The sequence below is a fragment of the Lycorma delicatula genome, chromosome 1 (assembly GCF_047948215.1).
Source record: "Lycorma delicatula isolate Av1 chromosome 1, ASM4794821v1, whole genome shotgun sequence".
Classification (NCBI taxonomy): Eukaryota; Metazoa; Arthropoda; class Insecta; order Hemiptera; family Fulgoridae; genus Lycorma; species Lycorma delicatula.
The window spans coordinates 316472521-316487881 of NC_134455.1; the positions used below are offsets into that span (position 1 = coordinate 316472521).

The 15361-nt window shown below is 27.0% G+C and overlaps 1 protein-coding gene across 7 annotated transcripts in view; it reads left to right on the forward strand.

The window, feature by feature from the left end:
• Positions 1–15361, forward strand: part of stmA (Protein EFR3 homolog stmA) — a 137375-nt gene that overhangs the window by 86829 nt on the left and 35185 nt on the right. For 6 of the 7 annotated variants that reach the window (XM_075381973.1, XM_075381978.1, XM_075381976.1 and 3 more), the window contains 3 exons: positions 5861–6051; positions 9772–9870; positions 11693–11795. In XM_075381973.1, the coding sequence (XP_075238088.1) occupies positions 5861–6051; positions 9772–9870; positions 11693–11795 (393 nt within the window). The remainder of the gene's footprint in view (positions 1–5860; positions 6052–9771; positions 9871–11692; positions 11796–15361) is intronic. The other variant, XM_075381977.1, reaches the window with a different exon arrangement.

Below are 15361 nucleotides of genomic sequence, written 5' to 3' on the forward strand. Positions count from 1 at the left end.
TTCTATCAAGTGGATAAGCAAAAATCCAACACAGTGTTTGATTTCCTGATTAATTAAAACTAGCTCCTCTGTTCCTCATAAAATCTCATCCAATTAAATCAAAGAGTTAAGGCATCTGTAGTTAGAATAACAAATTATTCATTGCCATCTAATTTTCTCGCAAGTAGCTCTGTTACAGGCACATTTTTTAAGTATTAATAGATTGTAAACACAAGTTATTAAGTACATGTCATTACTGAAGGAAGAGGAAATAAATGCTGCACACCTGAATAGTACTGTATGAAATGATTTCTTTTGCTTCCAGTGCATAGGACATTGCAATTCTCTTTGTTATCTTCCAGAAAAAAACCTGAGTAAATAGGCATTACACTTAGTTTTTGCTTCCTGTTCTCTTTTATCGGTATTTTAATGTAATTTAATAAAGTATAAAATGGAATAAATGTCAAATATCATTTATCAAAAAGATAATGTTTCTAAAATATCATTTATCTAGTGGCATAGTATAAATCAATATGAGAGCAGTCCAGAAAGTAACTTATGGTTATGCCTAGCATGGAGATGGGTGGGGATAGAGCCATCTTTTTGGTGTCAAAACGTTTCTACACTCAGTACACATCAAGCTGTCATAGCGTGTGAACTGTGATTTTTCTACTTTTTTCATTGTGAATTATTGAAATGTGCTCTTCAGTAGAAAATTCCATGAGTTGTGAGATATGTTCAGTGATGGTTTTTATGGCAATAAAACTCAGATGAATTGATATTCATCTGCAACTTTGTGAGGTGTATGGAGATGGAATAATGAGTGAAGGTGGATTGAGGCAGTGGTGCATTCAGTTTAAAAATGACGGCACCAATATTCATGATGAGGACCACAGTGGTCAGCCTAGCCTTGTGATTGATGAACTGACAATGAAAATCGCTGCATTACGATTACGGAACTCTTGCTTCCCCAAAATTTCATGAAGTTTACTGCATGAAATTGTATCAGAGAAGCTTGGTTATCACAAGTTTTGTTCAAGATGGGTGCCAAAAATCTAAGGCGGCAGATTTCTACAGAGAAGGAACTAAAAAGCTTGTGCATAGTTATGATAAGTGCCTCAACTTAAATGGTGACTATGTAGAAAAATAGTTCAAGATTGTCCCTTTCAACTGTTTATAATAATTTTTTTTTTTTATTTGGTTGGTTTTTTATTTCAAAACATAAGTTACTTTTTGAACAGCCCTTGTATTATTGTTAAATATAAAAACGTAAAATTATATTGTTGCATGCTCATGGTTCAACAAGGATATTGAGAGATAGCACACATAAAGATTCTTTAAAAGCAATTTATTATTATAGAATTGCTCATATTTAAAATAAGTCAATAAATAAATTGCAGAATTTTATTCTGATTTTATTATAAACTTTACAATAGCTAATAGAAATTAATACAGAATTAAAAATGATTATATTACATTAAGAAGAAAGATAAAAATCACAAAATCAATAATTAACTTCACAGATGAATTATTTAAGTCTAATATTTAAAAAAGTAAACTAGCTTGCACTACTATCAATGAATAATGTACCCTGTTCAAATCAGACTCACTGAACAGCTTCCTGTATTTATCGACAGACAAAAACACTATCCCAAAACAGAGTATGTAGTGACGCACATTTGACTGTTATTGCATGCTCACTTTTGATGCCCTCAAATCTTCGCATTTATTGCACACTGGCCTCTTATTTATTGCACACTGTACTGAGTTCACTGGTCTTCAGCAGTTTTTATACCTCTGGGCCTATGGTTTGACCTCTGTAACAGCAGCTGAACTATTCTTTTGTTTGTTAAAGTTTAATGATTTCTATTGTCCAAACCATCTGCACTATTTTATAATTCTTTCTATAAAGAACTCTTCTTTGTTTTAATTCTTCAATGTGTTTGTCAATTTCCATTCTTCATTTTCTCTCTCTTTCTTATTCTGACACTTTGTATTACTGGAAGCTTCTCTACCTGTTACAGTAAAATAAAAATTATAAAGAAATGTGTCTCTTGAAAGGTGACGTTTTCAAACTATTAAAAAAAAAAGAAAAGAAAAAATTCAAATTGTATAAATTAAACATTTATTGTGAATATCCACTATTAAATGCAGGAACACATAGTTACAAATCCCTTTCAGTTGTTGTGTTCAACATTGAAGATAAATAACCAAACAAAATATAAAATTATAAATGTTGATTTGCCCAGATTTTATATACTGATCTGATTTCTCTTGAAACTGTTCAAAAAACATCTAAAACTTCTACTTCTGTTTGTAATTTTTTGTTTATTAAAAAAAATCATTTCTTTATAATTATCCAGATCCAGATTTTTTCAGTTTGCATAATTTTACTGATAGAAGTTTAACAGTATTTTGAAATCTGGATATTTAGATACTTAGATACTGAATATCGTATTATTTTTAATTTTTTTAATTTTGTAGGTATTAAAATTAAAAAATCAAAAATTATATTTCAGAAAAATTAAAAAAATGTAATATAAAAAAGAAAGCATGTGATTATGAAATATTATACAAAAAACCCAAAGATTGAAGTTATGTTTCAGTAAATTTTTTTAAATTTTACTAAACGAATTCTTTAATTTCTTTTAAAATGTTAAATCAAATTTTCCAGAACAGTCATTTAAAATTAAAAAGAAACGCAAAATATAACTCTTTAAAAGTTAATACTATTTCTTTGTTAAATAAAAATTATAGTGGGCAGTTGCGTTTTCGTTTATCTTTGCTCATGTACTGGAAGATTCATATTCTTCTTGTACTCTGACCCAGTTCGTAGCAATAGACAAGCATTCGTAGAATTTTCATTGTTTAGCTCCAGATTTACGTTATCTTCTTTGGAGCAACTTTATCATCTTCTTGTGTGGTCCTTGCAATTTCATTATTGTTCGAACTTTTACACACTAGATTATTGGTATCACAGATAAATAAACATACTGGCACTTTAAATGTCACATTCAGTACCAGAGGCATGAATAATAATTAATCATCTAATAATCAAAGCCAATTCCCATTTCCGCCCTGATCCTTTGTTTATTAACTTCCAGATTAAGTGATTATTATTCCAGCCTGAAAAATTTCACAAGTCATCCAAAGTTCCTTTAAATAACATGAAAATCCTATCATGTAAAAGCATTTAAGAATTTTTGATTTACCAATTAACATTAAATTTAGTCTTTAATCTATTGCATTTCTGTCAAAAGAACATGGTAACTATTTCCCATGTTCTTTTGACATTTTATAACTTGAAGCTTATTCATCTTTGGATAAACCAGAATTTTCTCATTTACAGCTCATTTTATTGAAGTAAACAAACTTTTTTCAAAACCATTAAAAAGAATTATTAATATTTAGCATAAATTCATTCACTTAGAGGAAATCTGATGTATTTGAAGCTACTTGTCTCCAATATATTCTTTTATCATTCCACATTTGTTTTAAAATTTTTATCACACACCTCATTAAAAAACAATACCTTTCTATTAAAATTGATCTAGAAATTGGCCAAAAATAAATTTTTTTTACAAATCACCAGAAAAGGGTCCAACCCATCCCTTTCTTAATCATTTTTCTGAGAAGATGTTGTATTTTTTTATATATATTTTTTTTTATAATCATTATTTTTCAAAATGTTCTGAAAATATTTCAACTATGAAAGCTGCTGAAGCTTTTCACACACATCTTGTATTTTTTGTGTTTTGTTTTATTGAGTGTTTGACAAAATATAATTGTAATCTGAATTTGACAAATGTGTAAAAAAAGTTCTGTTTTTAAAAAAGTTAATTTTTTTTCTATAGAATATACATATATCATCTTGTAAGTTAATTTTATAAGTACGTTTATTTAGGCCTAATCACTGCATATTTAAAAAAATGCATTACTTCAACTTTGGATGAAGAGTTAAATTTTTTTATTTAATCTTAAATACTGCTTATTTTTTTAAAAAAAAGCTTAGTTTGAAAAATCCGATACTAAAAGTTAAAAAATACTTCCAACACATTTTCATTTCTCTAACTGAATTAGTGAAATTCAGTTAGATGTGGATATCAAATAAAAAATAGCCATTCAAACTTATAACTGTTAATTTGATGGTGACTTCTAGTAACTTGAAATTTAAAGATTTAAAAAAGTTTTTTTTGTCCATATTTTAAAACTTCTACTTATTTAAGTTGTTTTAACTCATTCTTCTTTGTTTTACTTGTATTTAAAGTTGTATAAGCTTACAAAAAATGCTGCCTTTTGGAAACAAGCCATTTAAAAGAAAAATAAAAGCAGGGAACCTGTCTGTTGATAAAAAATAAACCCAGAGAAACAACATAAGAAGACTACTATTAAATGTGAGCTAAGATTTCTAGAATGCAGAAATGTGTGTTATTTTATTACGTTACCTCTCTTGAAACTTGCATGAAAGTACTTTGAATGTAAGAACAGCATCATAGTATATTATGTTAGCAATGATTATCAGAACAATATTTAAATTATCTTAAATTTATCAACATAATTTTTTGTTTAAAAATCCTCCTACTTAAATTATCTAAAAAAAATACAATGGAGCTCCAAAGAAATGTCATCTATGCAATATTAAACAATAAATGATTATAATTACCCCATTTTGTGAAGAGAAAGGTTTTATTTTAACACATATAAAACCATATAAGACACATTGAGAACCTCCTTATTTAATTCTGTTAAAAATAGATTATCTGAATAAGAATATTTTATTTAAAATTTTTAATTTGAAGTTTTTTTGATTTTTTTTGTAATTGCATAAATATAATAAAATTTGGGACTGGAAAATATGTATACTACACAGTTTGTGGGGATTAATTTTTTGTTAATTTATATCTTCTGAAACTCAAACAATTAGTCAATTTCTATTAGATCTGAATTTTATGTGATTTTGAAATGTAGAAATTTAACTGTATTCTAGTATTTATCATTAGAATAAAATGTAATTTTAAATATAGGTCAATAAAAATGTTTCAGTATAAAGCTTAGAGATTAAATTAAAGAGTCCACCACACCGTTGCTCATTGCTGGAGCTGAATTATGATAGAATGTATTGTGAAAATTCATTCTGCAATGAAGCTAAATTTCAGCTAACCATTTATCAGTCTTGAAAACAGTTTTAAACTTAACCACAATTACTGTCAGAGTTACTTTCTTTTTAGCATTTGTCCCAATTTATTGTTAATATCCAACAACAGATCTATGAACTATATACTGCTGAAATATTATCCTACTTGCTCACTATTTAAGATAATATCTACATCCATAGAAAAATTATTTTGTTAAATTTCATTCCAGAAGAGATAATAATAACAGATTATTAATTATAAGAGATAGAGATAATAACAGATTTTTTACATGTAGTGATAATGTGAAATTTTGAAAACAAATTAAAATTCTCAGATTATATGGATGCCTTCAAATTAATAAATTAATTTGTGGTTACCCAGTTCTGATATTTTTACTTAGGAAGTGGAATAGCTCAGTCGTAGACTACCAGTTTTCTAATTTAGATGTTGCTGGTTTAAATCTGGATCAGATCAGTTTTATATAACTTAATGAATAACAACTCCCCACTCAAAAAAAAGTTATAATGGATACCTTCTCTTTATTAATGGGAGTAATTATAGTCATAAATTATTCAGTTGTGTTTATTGCTGAGTCGCTACCTTGTGTATCAATAGCTTTGAAATTTTTATTTAATTTTTACTAGTAAAATAATGTTATCTTGATAATAAAGTGGTAAAGTTTAAATTCTAAACAAATAATTATAAAATATTTTAAATAATGGACTTATATTTCTGGTGTCTTTTAGGTAGCACAGGCCAGAAAAGAGCAAGATGCAAGCCATTTACTACCCGAATTATTAGTACATTATGATGTGAAATCACCAACAGGAAGTGTTCCATCTGTATTGTTAATTGATCAGCAAGCATTAGCTGATTGCCTTAAAGCTGCTGGATTAGATTCTGGTCATGTGACTGGCTCTACTCAGATAACTCACAGGTTAATAAATTTATCCTCTTATTTATCTTTTACTTTTTTAATGACATTCTATTTTATCCTTATAAAAAAGAGTTAATTTGTTTCACTTTCTTGTTCTTGTATATTAAAATATACATACGTATTTTTATGTTGTACTCCTTCAATGGTTTCTCCCATAATTCATTTATAAAATATGAACTGACTCAATCCTCTGAATGACACTCGATATATACCATTGTGATAGATATACCAATGTAAAAATAGCGGATTATTCAAGTACAGTATTATTCAAGCAAATTTTTTTGAAAAATCGATAGAAATCACATAACTTACTTTATTCTGTTTTTTAGTATTGTTATGTTTAATAGTATGTTATGTGCTATTCTGTTTTTTAGTATTTTTTATATACTGATTTAAACACAAGGGCAATTTTTTCTATATTTTTTTGATTAGTTGATTCATTTTTATATTTATATTGTAGATTAAGTTTTTGAATAATCCAGTTTCATTTAATGTTTTTTTCTTTATTAATCTTTTAGTTGTGTTTAATGAGAATGTTATAAAAATCACTACATAGATCAAGAAAATATCCCAAACAAAAACAGAAATGATATCAAGTAGGTAATCGAACATTCTAGAAACAACATAGCATTCTCAACACATATTGAAGACAGATTTATGTTTTTAATTTCATGTAACTTAATTTAATGCTGTTTGTAATCACTAAAAACATGAACTTCTTGAATTTATTAAATAATTACTATGATTTTAGAAATATTCGTGAAAACTTACGTAATTTATTGGGGTTTATTATATTATCCACTGTAACAGATAAATGACATATTTAAAGAATTAAATGTGAAGATAAGTATTACAAAAAAAATATTTTTAATAAATTCTGTTGGTTTAATGTGTTGGGTACTTAGTATTAAGTATTGAATTAAATCTTTTCTAAGGCAATAATCTTTATTATTTTTACCATTAGTTTCTTACTGAAGTATATATATATATATAAAATCCAATTTGGTCCACCTAAATACAGAAATTAAAAAGTAAATAAGATGACACCTTATTTTTTCATTACCTTTACAATAGCGCTTTCATGGCAACCCACATCTTCAGTTGCATTATCATTATTTTTATCTGAATAAGTGTTACAATCTACTGCAGCCCTTATAAGTTTGTCATCTTCATATTCTATTTGCAAGTTGATCAAGTTGAATTTCCTCTTATATTTAAATATATTTCTCCAGAATGTCTAAACTTTTATTATTATTATTTATATTATATTTCTTAAGTTCCAATAATTCCAAATTGGTTTGAATATCAGAAATAGAATTTTTATTGTTAATGAGGTCATCAGGAACATTTGATAAACCCAGTTTTCCATTTTTATAGTGTCTAATATGTTCAAGAAATCTGGTTTTAAAAGATCTACTAGTTTTACCTTTATAAATATGGTCAGTCATTATATTTTATTTTATAAATTCCATACAAATTGTATGAGTCAGTATGATTACTGTTTTCTAAATGTTTTATTATATGGTTATTTGTTTTGTATGCAGGTTTAAATTTACTTTTATCATAAACCTTAGTTATATTTTCAACCATATTATTAGCATATAAATATTTTAAATAGACGTAAATTTTCTGTGTATCATTTACTGGTATTAGAGATGTAGTACTGTTAATTTTTGAAATTCGTTTTTTGTATATATTATCAATTAAAAGAGTCACTATAACCATTATGTATAGCAATTTGTTTCATTAATATCTATTTTTTTTTTTTGTTTAATTTACTTTTATTTTTATTATATTGTGTGTAATTAATCGCTTTATTAATCATGTTTGTATATGTATTAATTTTCTGTGACCAAGGATGATTTGAATATCAATGTGTTGCAGTTTTATTGGTTGTGGGTTTCGTATATACTGACGATATAAATTGCTTATTTTTATTAATTTCGATACTAACATTTAACTAATTTATTGTTCTATTTATACCAATTTCAAATGTAAATTTCAAACCATTATAATATGAATTGAATTTATTTAAAATTATTAGATGTTCATTGTATATAATGAGATAATAAACAACAAAAATATCATCGACACAGTGTCCATAATAGGATGTAATGAGTATGAATAATGCCATATAAATAATTTTATTTTCAAAATCCTGTCTGTAAATAAATTTTCGACATGATGGCTGACAAAGGAAAACCCATCGATAAGGTATTTTCTTGAGTATAATACGTGTCAGCAAATTTAAAGTAGTTTTGTTGGCATGTATTTATATAATAGTAATAATATTATCAATAAACAAAGGGGCTTTGTGATTGTATATTAATTTGTTTTTTTATTTTGTGAATTGTTTTGTTTATGTACATTGTTTGTGATTGTATGTGATTGTTTGTAGCTGGTACAAATAGTAGACAGTGAACCTATTTCCTGAAGATTGCAAAAAATTGCAGTAATTGTTTTGGGATCTAGAATCCTGCGATTCAGAAAATATATTTCATAATCTATTGCAGCAGCTGTAGCATTACCATTACACACAACCAGAATAAATACCATATCAGCATATTCTTCTGTTGTAAACAAGTATGTCATTACTTGAGTGGCAGACCGATCACATTCAAACTAAAATTCACAGAAAACCTTCGCTAATGGCAGCACAGTTCACAGTACCCGATATACTTATTTTTCCTTACAGAATGATTTAAACACTAACTCATTATTGTGCATTGCTGATCAACTTTTGTTATGTTATTACTTAACTTTGAAATAGTAATTTTTCAAATAATTTATTATATTTCTGTCATTAATAAAAAAATTATCTAGGTAATTTTTATTTTACAATTGTGTAATTTCCAGTTTTGTAATTTCTTTTGTTATTTTTAACAGTAAGTTTTGTTTTCACAAATTTTTCACCACAAAAAAATTTGATTTTTGTTTACATTAAATATGTACTTCTCTGACAAATATAGTACTGTACTGTTTCTAAATAAAATTTGAATTTTTCTAATTTTTCATTGTTTTATTCAACATATCTTAACACTATTTTGTTCAGAATTAAATTCTCTACAAGTTTTTTTAAAAGTTTAAATGTGTTTATTATCCATTTAACAAAGTTATTATATGTCAGACATAAAAAGCGGGGTTTTTTTACAAAAGCTATCGCAGATTTGGTTGTGGGACCTATTTTATTCAATTTTCAGGTCAAAAACCATAAGAAATTATAAATTCTGTCCCTTAATCAATGTCCTAAAAACTTCAGTATGACCTCACTTCACCAGGGAGCTGAAATCCAAGCGAAATGTTTTACTAGCCGTAACTCACAAACAAAGTATTTTAGGACATATGATTTTTTATGAACTTTTTCCATTATTTTCATGAATAGAATAAGTTACAAAAGTCCCAGGAGAACTTCATACACTGTATATATATTTTTTTCTTTCTTTGACTCAAACATATTTGAAAAAGAAGGTAGCATTTAAATTGTAAAATGTCAGTTTACTATTTTTAAACTTTAGAGGACATGTACAGGCAGTATAAAAAGTTGAAAAGAGGGAAATTTCTTGACATCTGGGGCAAATGGTCGGAACAGATTAGATTTTGATAAATAATTCTTTTTATAAAAGTAAAACTGGTTAAATTTTTTTTTTTTTTTTTTTCAGTTTATATATTTGGAAATTCATTCTATGTAGTTGTTAAAACGTGTTTTATTCATAATTTTAGGACAGAAAATAAAGGAGATATGAAGAATAAACAGATACAAGTCTACCGGGAACTATGTGTAGTCAACTGTGTATGTCGGAACTGTACTTATGACAACAGGTTGTTTGAACTTGCTCCCAAAAAGTTAATAACATAATGATTTGATGAGTATGACTGTAAATGACAAAAATATTGTCAATTGCATGATTTAAATTTTTATCACCTTTAATTTGTTAATGTTAATTAACTTATCAATGTTTATGTTGGTGTTAAATGGCAGTTAATTAACTTTTTAAGTATGCTGTTTTATTAAGCTCGTTATATTTAGTTTAATAATATAAAACAGTTTAGATTTTGAAGACAAACAATTTTTTTGGAAAATAATAAAATATACACCCAATTTTATATTATTTTAGTTTAGTTTTTAGACTTAAAAAAAAAATGACAGGAATAACTATGTTTATTTGTTTTTTCACTTCTAGATAAGCATTTTATTTTTTAGACATAAATTAAAATATTTTATGGAAACTGCAAGTAGTCAGGATTGTGTTAAAATGATTACCTTGTGAAAGTGCTTTCAAAGTCATGAACTACATTGTCAGTCAAACAACAGTATTATTAAATGCTTAAATATTGTTACAATGTGCTGCTTATTTTTATTTCTCAATTTAAGTTTAATATTTATTCAATACATCAATCTTCCTCATTATTATTTTCAAGCAAACTATTTTCAATTACACTACATCTGCAAGTAATCCTCAAAGAGTTAAGATGATTTAAGTTTATGAAAATCCTAAATTTGATCAAAATTCAGGTTTTTTTTAGACTACTTAGGCCTGTTGTAGTTGAAAGTTACTGTTAGTTTTTTTTTTCATTGATGACAAACTATTTGCTAGGATTCATTGAAAATTAGATTAAAATGTTGTTAGCATTACCATACTTAAGGTGAAAGTTTAGTCATAGGGAGAGTTTTGTATAGTGTGGTACATGTATTTAAAAATTTACGCTCATCTGCTGAATGATGAACCAAAGAAAAATGTTAAACTTATTAATTCTCATTTCCTAGAATGAACTGAATCTAATTAAATTTCAAAATTAATTTCTCTTTTAATTACTGATTATGATAGAGAGGCATTCTTGCACTGAAAGACAGCTGACTTTTTTAAAATATTATTCAAGTTCTCAATTCGGTGAAAATTATGCTACTGTGGTTTTCAGTTACAAGGACAAAGAAACTGTGTTGAAGGAGTCCCTGAATTTTTTTTGCTGTTTGCAAAAAAGACTGGTAATTGTAAACTATATCATTACAATTCTCCAGTTTACCCAGTCCGTGGTGTGTAGAAGTTTTTGGCTAAATATTGTATCCCAGTAATACAACTCAATGTTTTCAAGATAAAATATTGAGCCAGAGATGAAAAAAATGTGATGGAGTAGCTTCAGATGATTTTTAAAGCAAACTTACTGAAGTTTTTCAGAAATGCCAAGGTTGCTGGAGACATGGATTTAGAAATATAGCTAAAAAGAGATTAATGTGTTACACGTATAATAGGTAGTATACTTCTCCTTCTTTTAATCAGTCTCTGTACCTTTTCATTGGATCATGTGTATAAAACGTAAAATATCACTCGCCCACTTAATTACTTTAGTACTCCTTAAAAAATCAACAATTTTTTAGGTTTTGAAATTTTGAAATAGGTTTTATGCCAAGAAATATTAAGAAAACATTTTAAAAAGATTCCACCCTAAAAAAGAGCTTTTGTGATCGTTTGATAATTTGTAATTATACGTGGTATAAATGGAGGCAATATGGGGAAGAAATTAAGGTTTATCTAGAACTGTGAAATATCTGAAGTAAATAAACATGTACAGATAAGCATTATGCATAATTATTTAGAGTATAATTTTCCATTTATTTGGTACTGAAATTTTTATCTACTTACAGGCACAGTTGGGTTGAGTCTGCTGGAGTCACATTAAAAGGAAGTGTCACTGATCTTACAGCTGTCGAACTGGATAGTGCTTCTTCAACTCCTGGAATTCAAAGGGTAATTTGTTTTCTAATCTACCTCTTAATTTTTCAGTATTTGGTTAGATAAAATTTTCAAATTAAATTGTTTACCTTTTGCCCTTAATGTTATTCTTCCAAAACCTTTTCATTAATAAATTGCATTATTGATATATGTGAGCCGCTTTTTCTTTTTGTTAGTAAATAATTTTATTGCTTAGAGGTATATCTGTTTTATAGTTTAATTGACAATTGATGAAGTCTTGCTTTTGTTGTTAAAAAAATTATCAAAATCATTTTATATAATGAAGTTATGAGCCTTATATTTTTAAATTTTATAGAAGTTACATTTAATGTGTTATAAAATAATCCCTTGTTTACATTTTAAAACGCTCAAATAAAAACAATTAGTTGTAAATTACCTGATGAAATCGCATAATTAGCTTGGCTAATTGATTTATTGGGTTTTTAAAATAAAAATTGGGTTTCTAAACATGCTGACTGAAGTAGTAAAAACAGACACCTACACACAGTTTTTTTCTGTTTTCAGTCACTTTAATGGTTTGGATCACTCCATTAATCCTTTCAATTCTGGGCTCATTAACTTCAACAGACTTGTTACAGCCTACATCTTGAATTTTTTGCTCTTTAACATCCCCATAGTTTTTACCTTTTTGTATTTTCATTACTAAATAACTTATCCATGCCACCTTAATAACCCTGCCATCTCGTATTCTATACAAGGGATTAATAATAAAAAAAATTAAATAAAACATTTTATAAATATTTGTTTTAATATTCCATCTGTTAATAAAATAATTCCTGTTTTCAGCTCCTAGTAAAAGATAAAAAATTTATTTTACACTAACCATGTGTTTTAATTGCATTATTGCAGCATATACAGTCACCGCCAAGTAATGGCAAGATTAGAGTGGTGACAATTACTAATTAACATATAATGCATCATGTTATGCTACTAAGAGATGAAAAATCATGGCATGCCAATTTTTCAGAGAACATTAGTCTAACAGTGATGTGTAGGCTGATCATCCAAGCTTGCCATTAAGTGGCAGCTACTGTACATTGTTCATTTCAATAAAATCTTGATTTCATGAGCAGAAAAATATAACTGCAGATAGAACCCTGTTCTTAAATATACTTAACCTTTTTATGAACATTAATTCTTTTTTTATAATCTGTTATGGAACATCAAAATTGTATTACTCACAAAACATAGTAATATTATGAAAGATTTTCTGTAATATCTACAAGTTTTTTTTTTTTAATAAATTGGAAAACTCACAAAATGAACTAGTTTTAGCTTGATATAAAAATTATTTTTTTCAGAAAGCGGTATGTATAAAACTTAAAAATATTGCTTTCATAATGTGTACTATAATGCCATAAAAACTTTTCAGTAAGGTGGAAAAATACAAAATACCTTTGGACCATAATAATATCCTTTAAAGACCTTAAATAATACTATAAAAGCACCAGTCAACTAATAGTCTTTTTTTGTCTTCCTTAAGATGCTATACTGTACTTAGATGCCTTATAGTATGTCATTGCAAGAACAGGAGGAATAACTTGTTCATAAATAGCATCATAAAAATTGAAGGATAAGAAGTAATAATAAGGTACCTGTAGCTGAAGTTATATTTTATTGACCAGTTCCTCTAAATCACTGAAATTAAAAAATGTTGAGGCCTGTTTCACTGAAAATTGTTGACTTTTTTTTAGTGCCATAACAAAGAATAGGAAAATTGGAAAAACTATAGTATGAGAGTATGATGATTTTTATTTGCATGTTTATAATTCTAGGTTTAAAAGGTAACATCATTAACTTTCTATGGTGATTATTACACATGTTTAGGTAAAAATACCTAAGATTTTTAATACTATTACTTTTAGCTAGAAAAACATTTTAAATTGGTAACTATGCCAAAGTACAGTTTTGAAGAGCTGATTAAACTTGCATAAAGTTTCAGCTATTTTTTTTTTTTTTTTTTACTTTTTTATTATTACTTTTTATTATTTTTTACTTTTTTATGATTGAAGAATTTCTATTAATGAATAACAAATATCAGTGAACATTATTAATTTGTAAAATGGGTTTTATCATTTTGTTGAGTGCAAGACTAACCCTCAGTTTAACTAAGCTCTTATGAAGAATAAAAGGTCTGTCATTATCCATAGGCATCATAGCTTTTTGTTACAGTTATGAAACAGAGTTCTTGGACATTTTCTTAGTTACAAAAATCCAAGCTAACAATGATTGCTCTAAAGTGACCAGGGCAATGGGTAATCCAGTTTTCATAGTATTGATCTAAATTTGAAAGAATAAAGGTTAACGAAATGTAATTAAGAGAGAAGAAATTATCAATCCATAGAGGGAGGACTACCTTTAATCAGAGTAGATAAGGATATTTTACCGCTTCACCCAGAAGCAGACTTATCCCTGACACCATAACCAAGCAGTTTTTTAGGTTCATTGTTGATTGAGAACAATGTGTTTTTTTAATTACTAATTTCAACATCAGTTAATTAATTCTAATTTAAAAATTAATACTTGTTGCAATTATATTTTAGTTTTGTATAAGGTTTTTCTTTAATATAAATTATTCTAAATTCAGAAATCTGTACAAAAAGCATTGTTCTTGAAAGAGATTAAAGGTTAGATTTTAATTTTCATGAACAATTTCTTAGATAAAAAATAATAATCATTCTTTGGATCATGTATTTCCTTTATAACATACAAGAAAAAGACATTTTTATGTTTAGTTTGTTAGTGCATTATATATGTATGTATATAATTTATATACAGTGTTATATATTGCACTTCACCTCATTATATATACACACCATTAATCTTAATAAATCCATAGATATTGTAATACAATCTTGAATCCTATTAAAAAGAATTGTAGTGCATTGTTGAGCACTGCAATATTTGTGGTACCTTAATAAGACTTAAACCTACCTGCACAAACACTTTAAACACTTTACGTTAATATTCCTAGTAATGTAATATCCTAATATTTTCATTAATACTCCTAAGAATCTGAGACTAACTATAACAAACACAGTTAATCCCAGATAGCTGTTATAAGTATAAAATTATTCTTTTATAGCAATTCACAGTAGGTACAATTTTCTACAAGATACTAGATTTGTTAGAATGTAAGCTCTCTTGGATCCAAAAAGGACCTCTATGTATGGAATCTTTCCTCTTCTCCAAAATTTCCATAACTCAGCTTATTAGACAAGTATAAAAGACCACTGCCATCGGTAGAACTTGGCATGTTACTTTACTCGGATTTCACACCTGACACACGTTTGTTATTATACCTTTCTTTTACATAAAACTATATGGTATTAAAATTACCATATTTTAATAAGTTTTTTGTAATTCAGTAGACATAGATCTAAAGACTTTCTAGGAAAACCTGTTACACTTCTTTGACTTATCCAGTGACTGGACATGTATCATTGAAGATGTTTTGTGCTTGTAGAGTATGGAAAAGTGGCATTCCATCACAGCAAAATCATAAGGTTTTCTATTAATGTTGTTATCCAACATTTTCCTGGATGGCTGATAGAATCCTA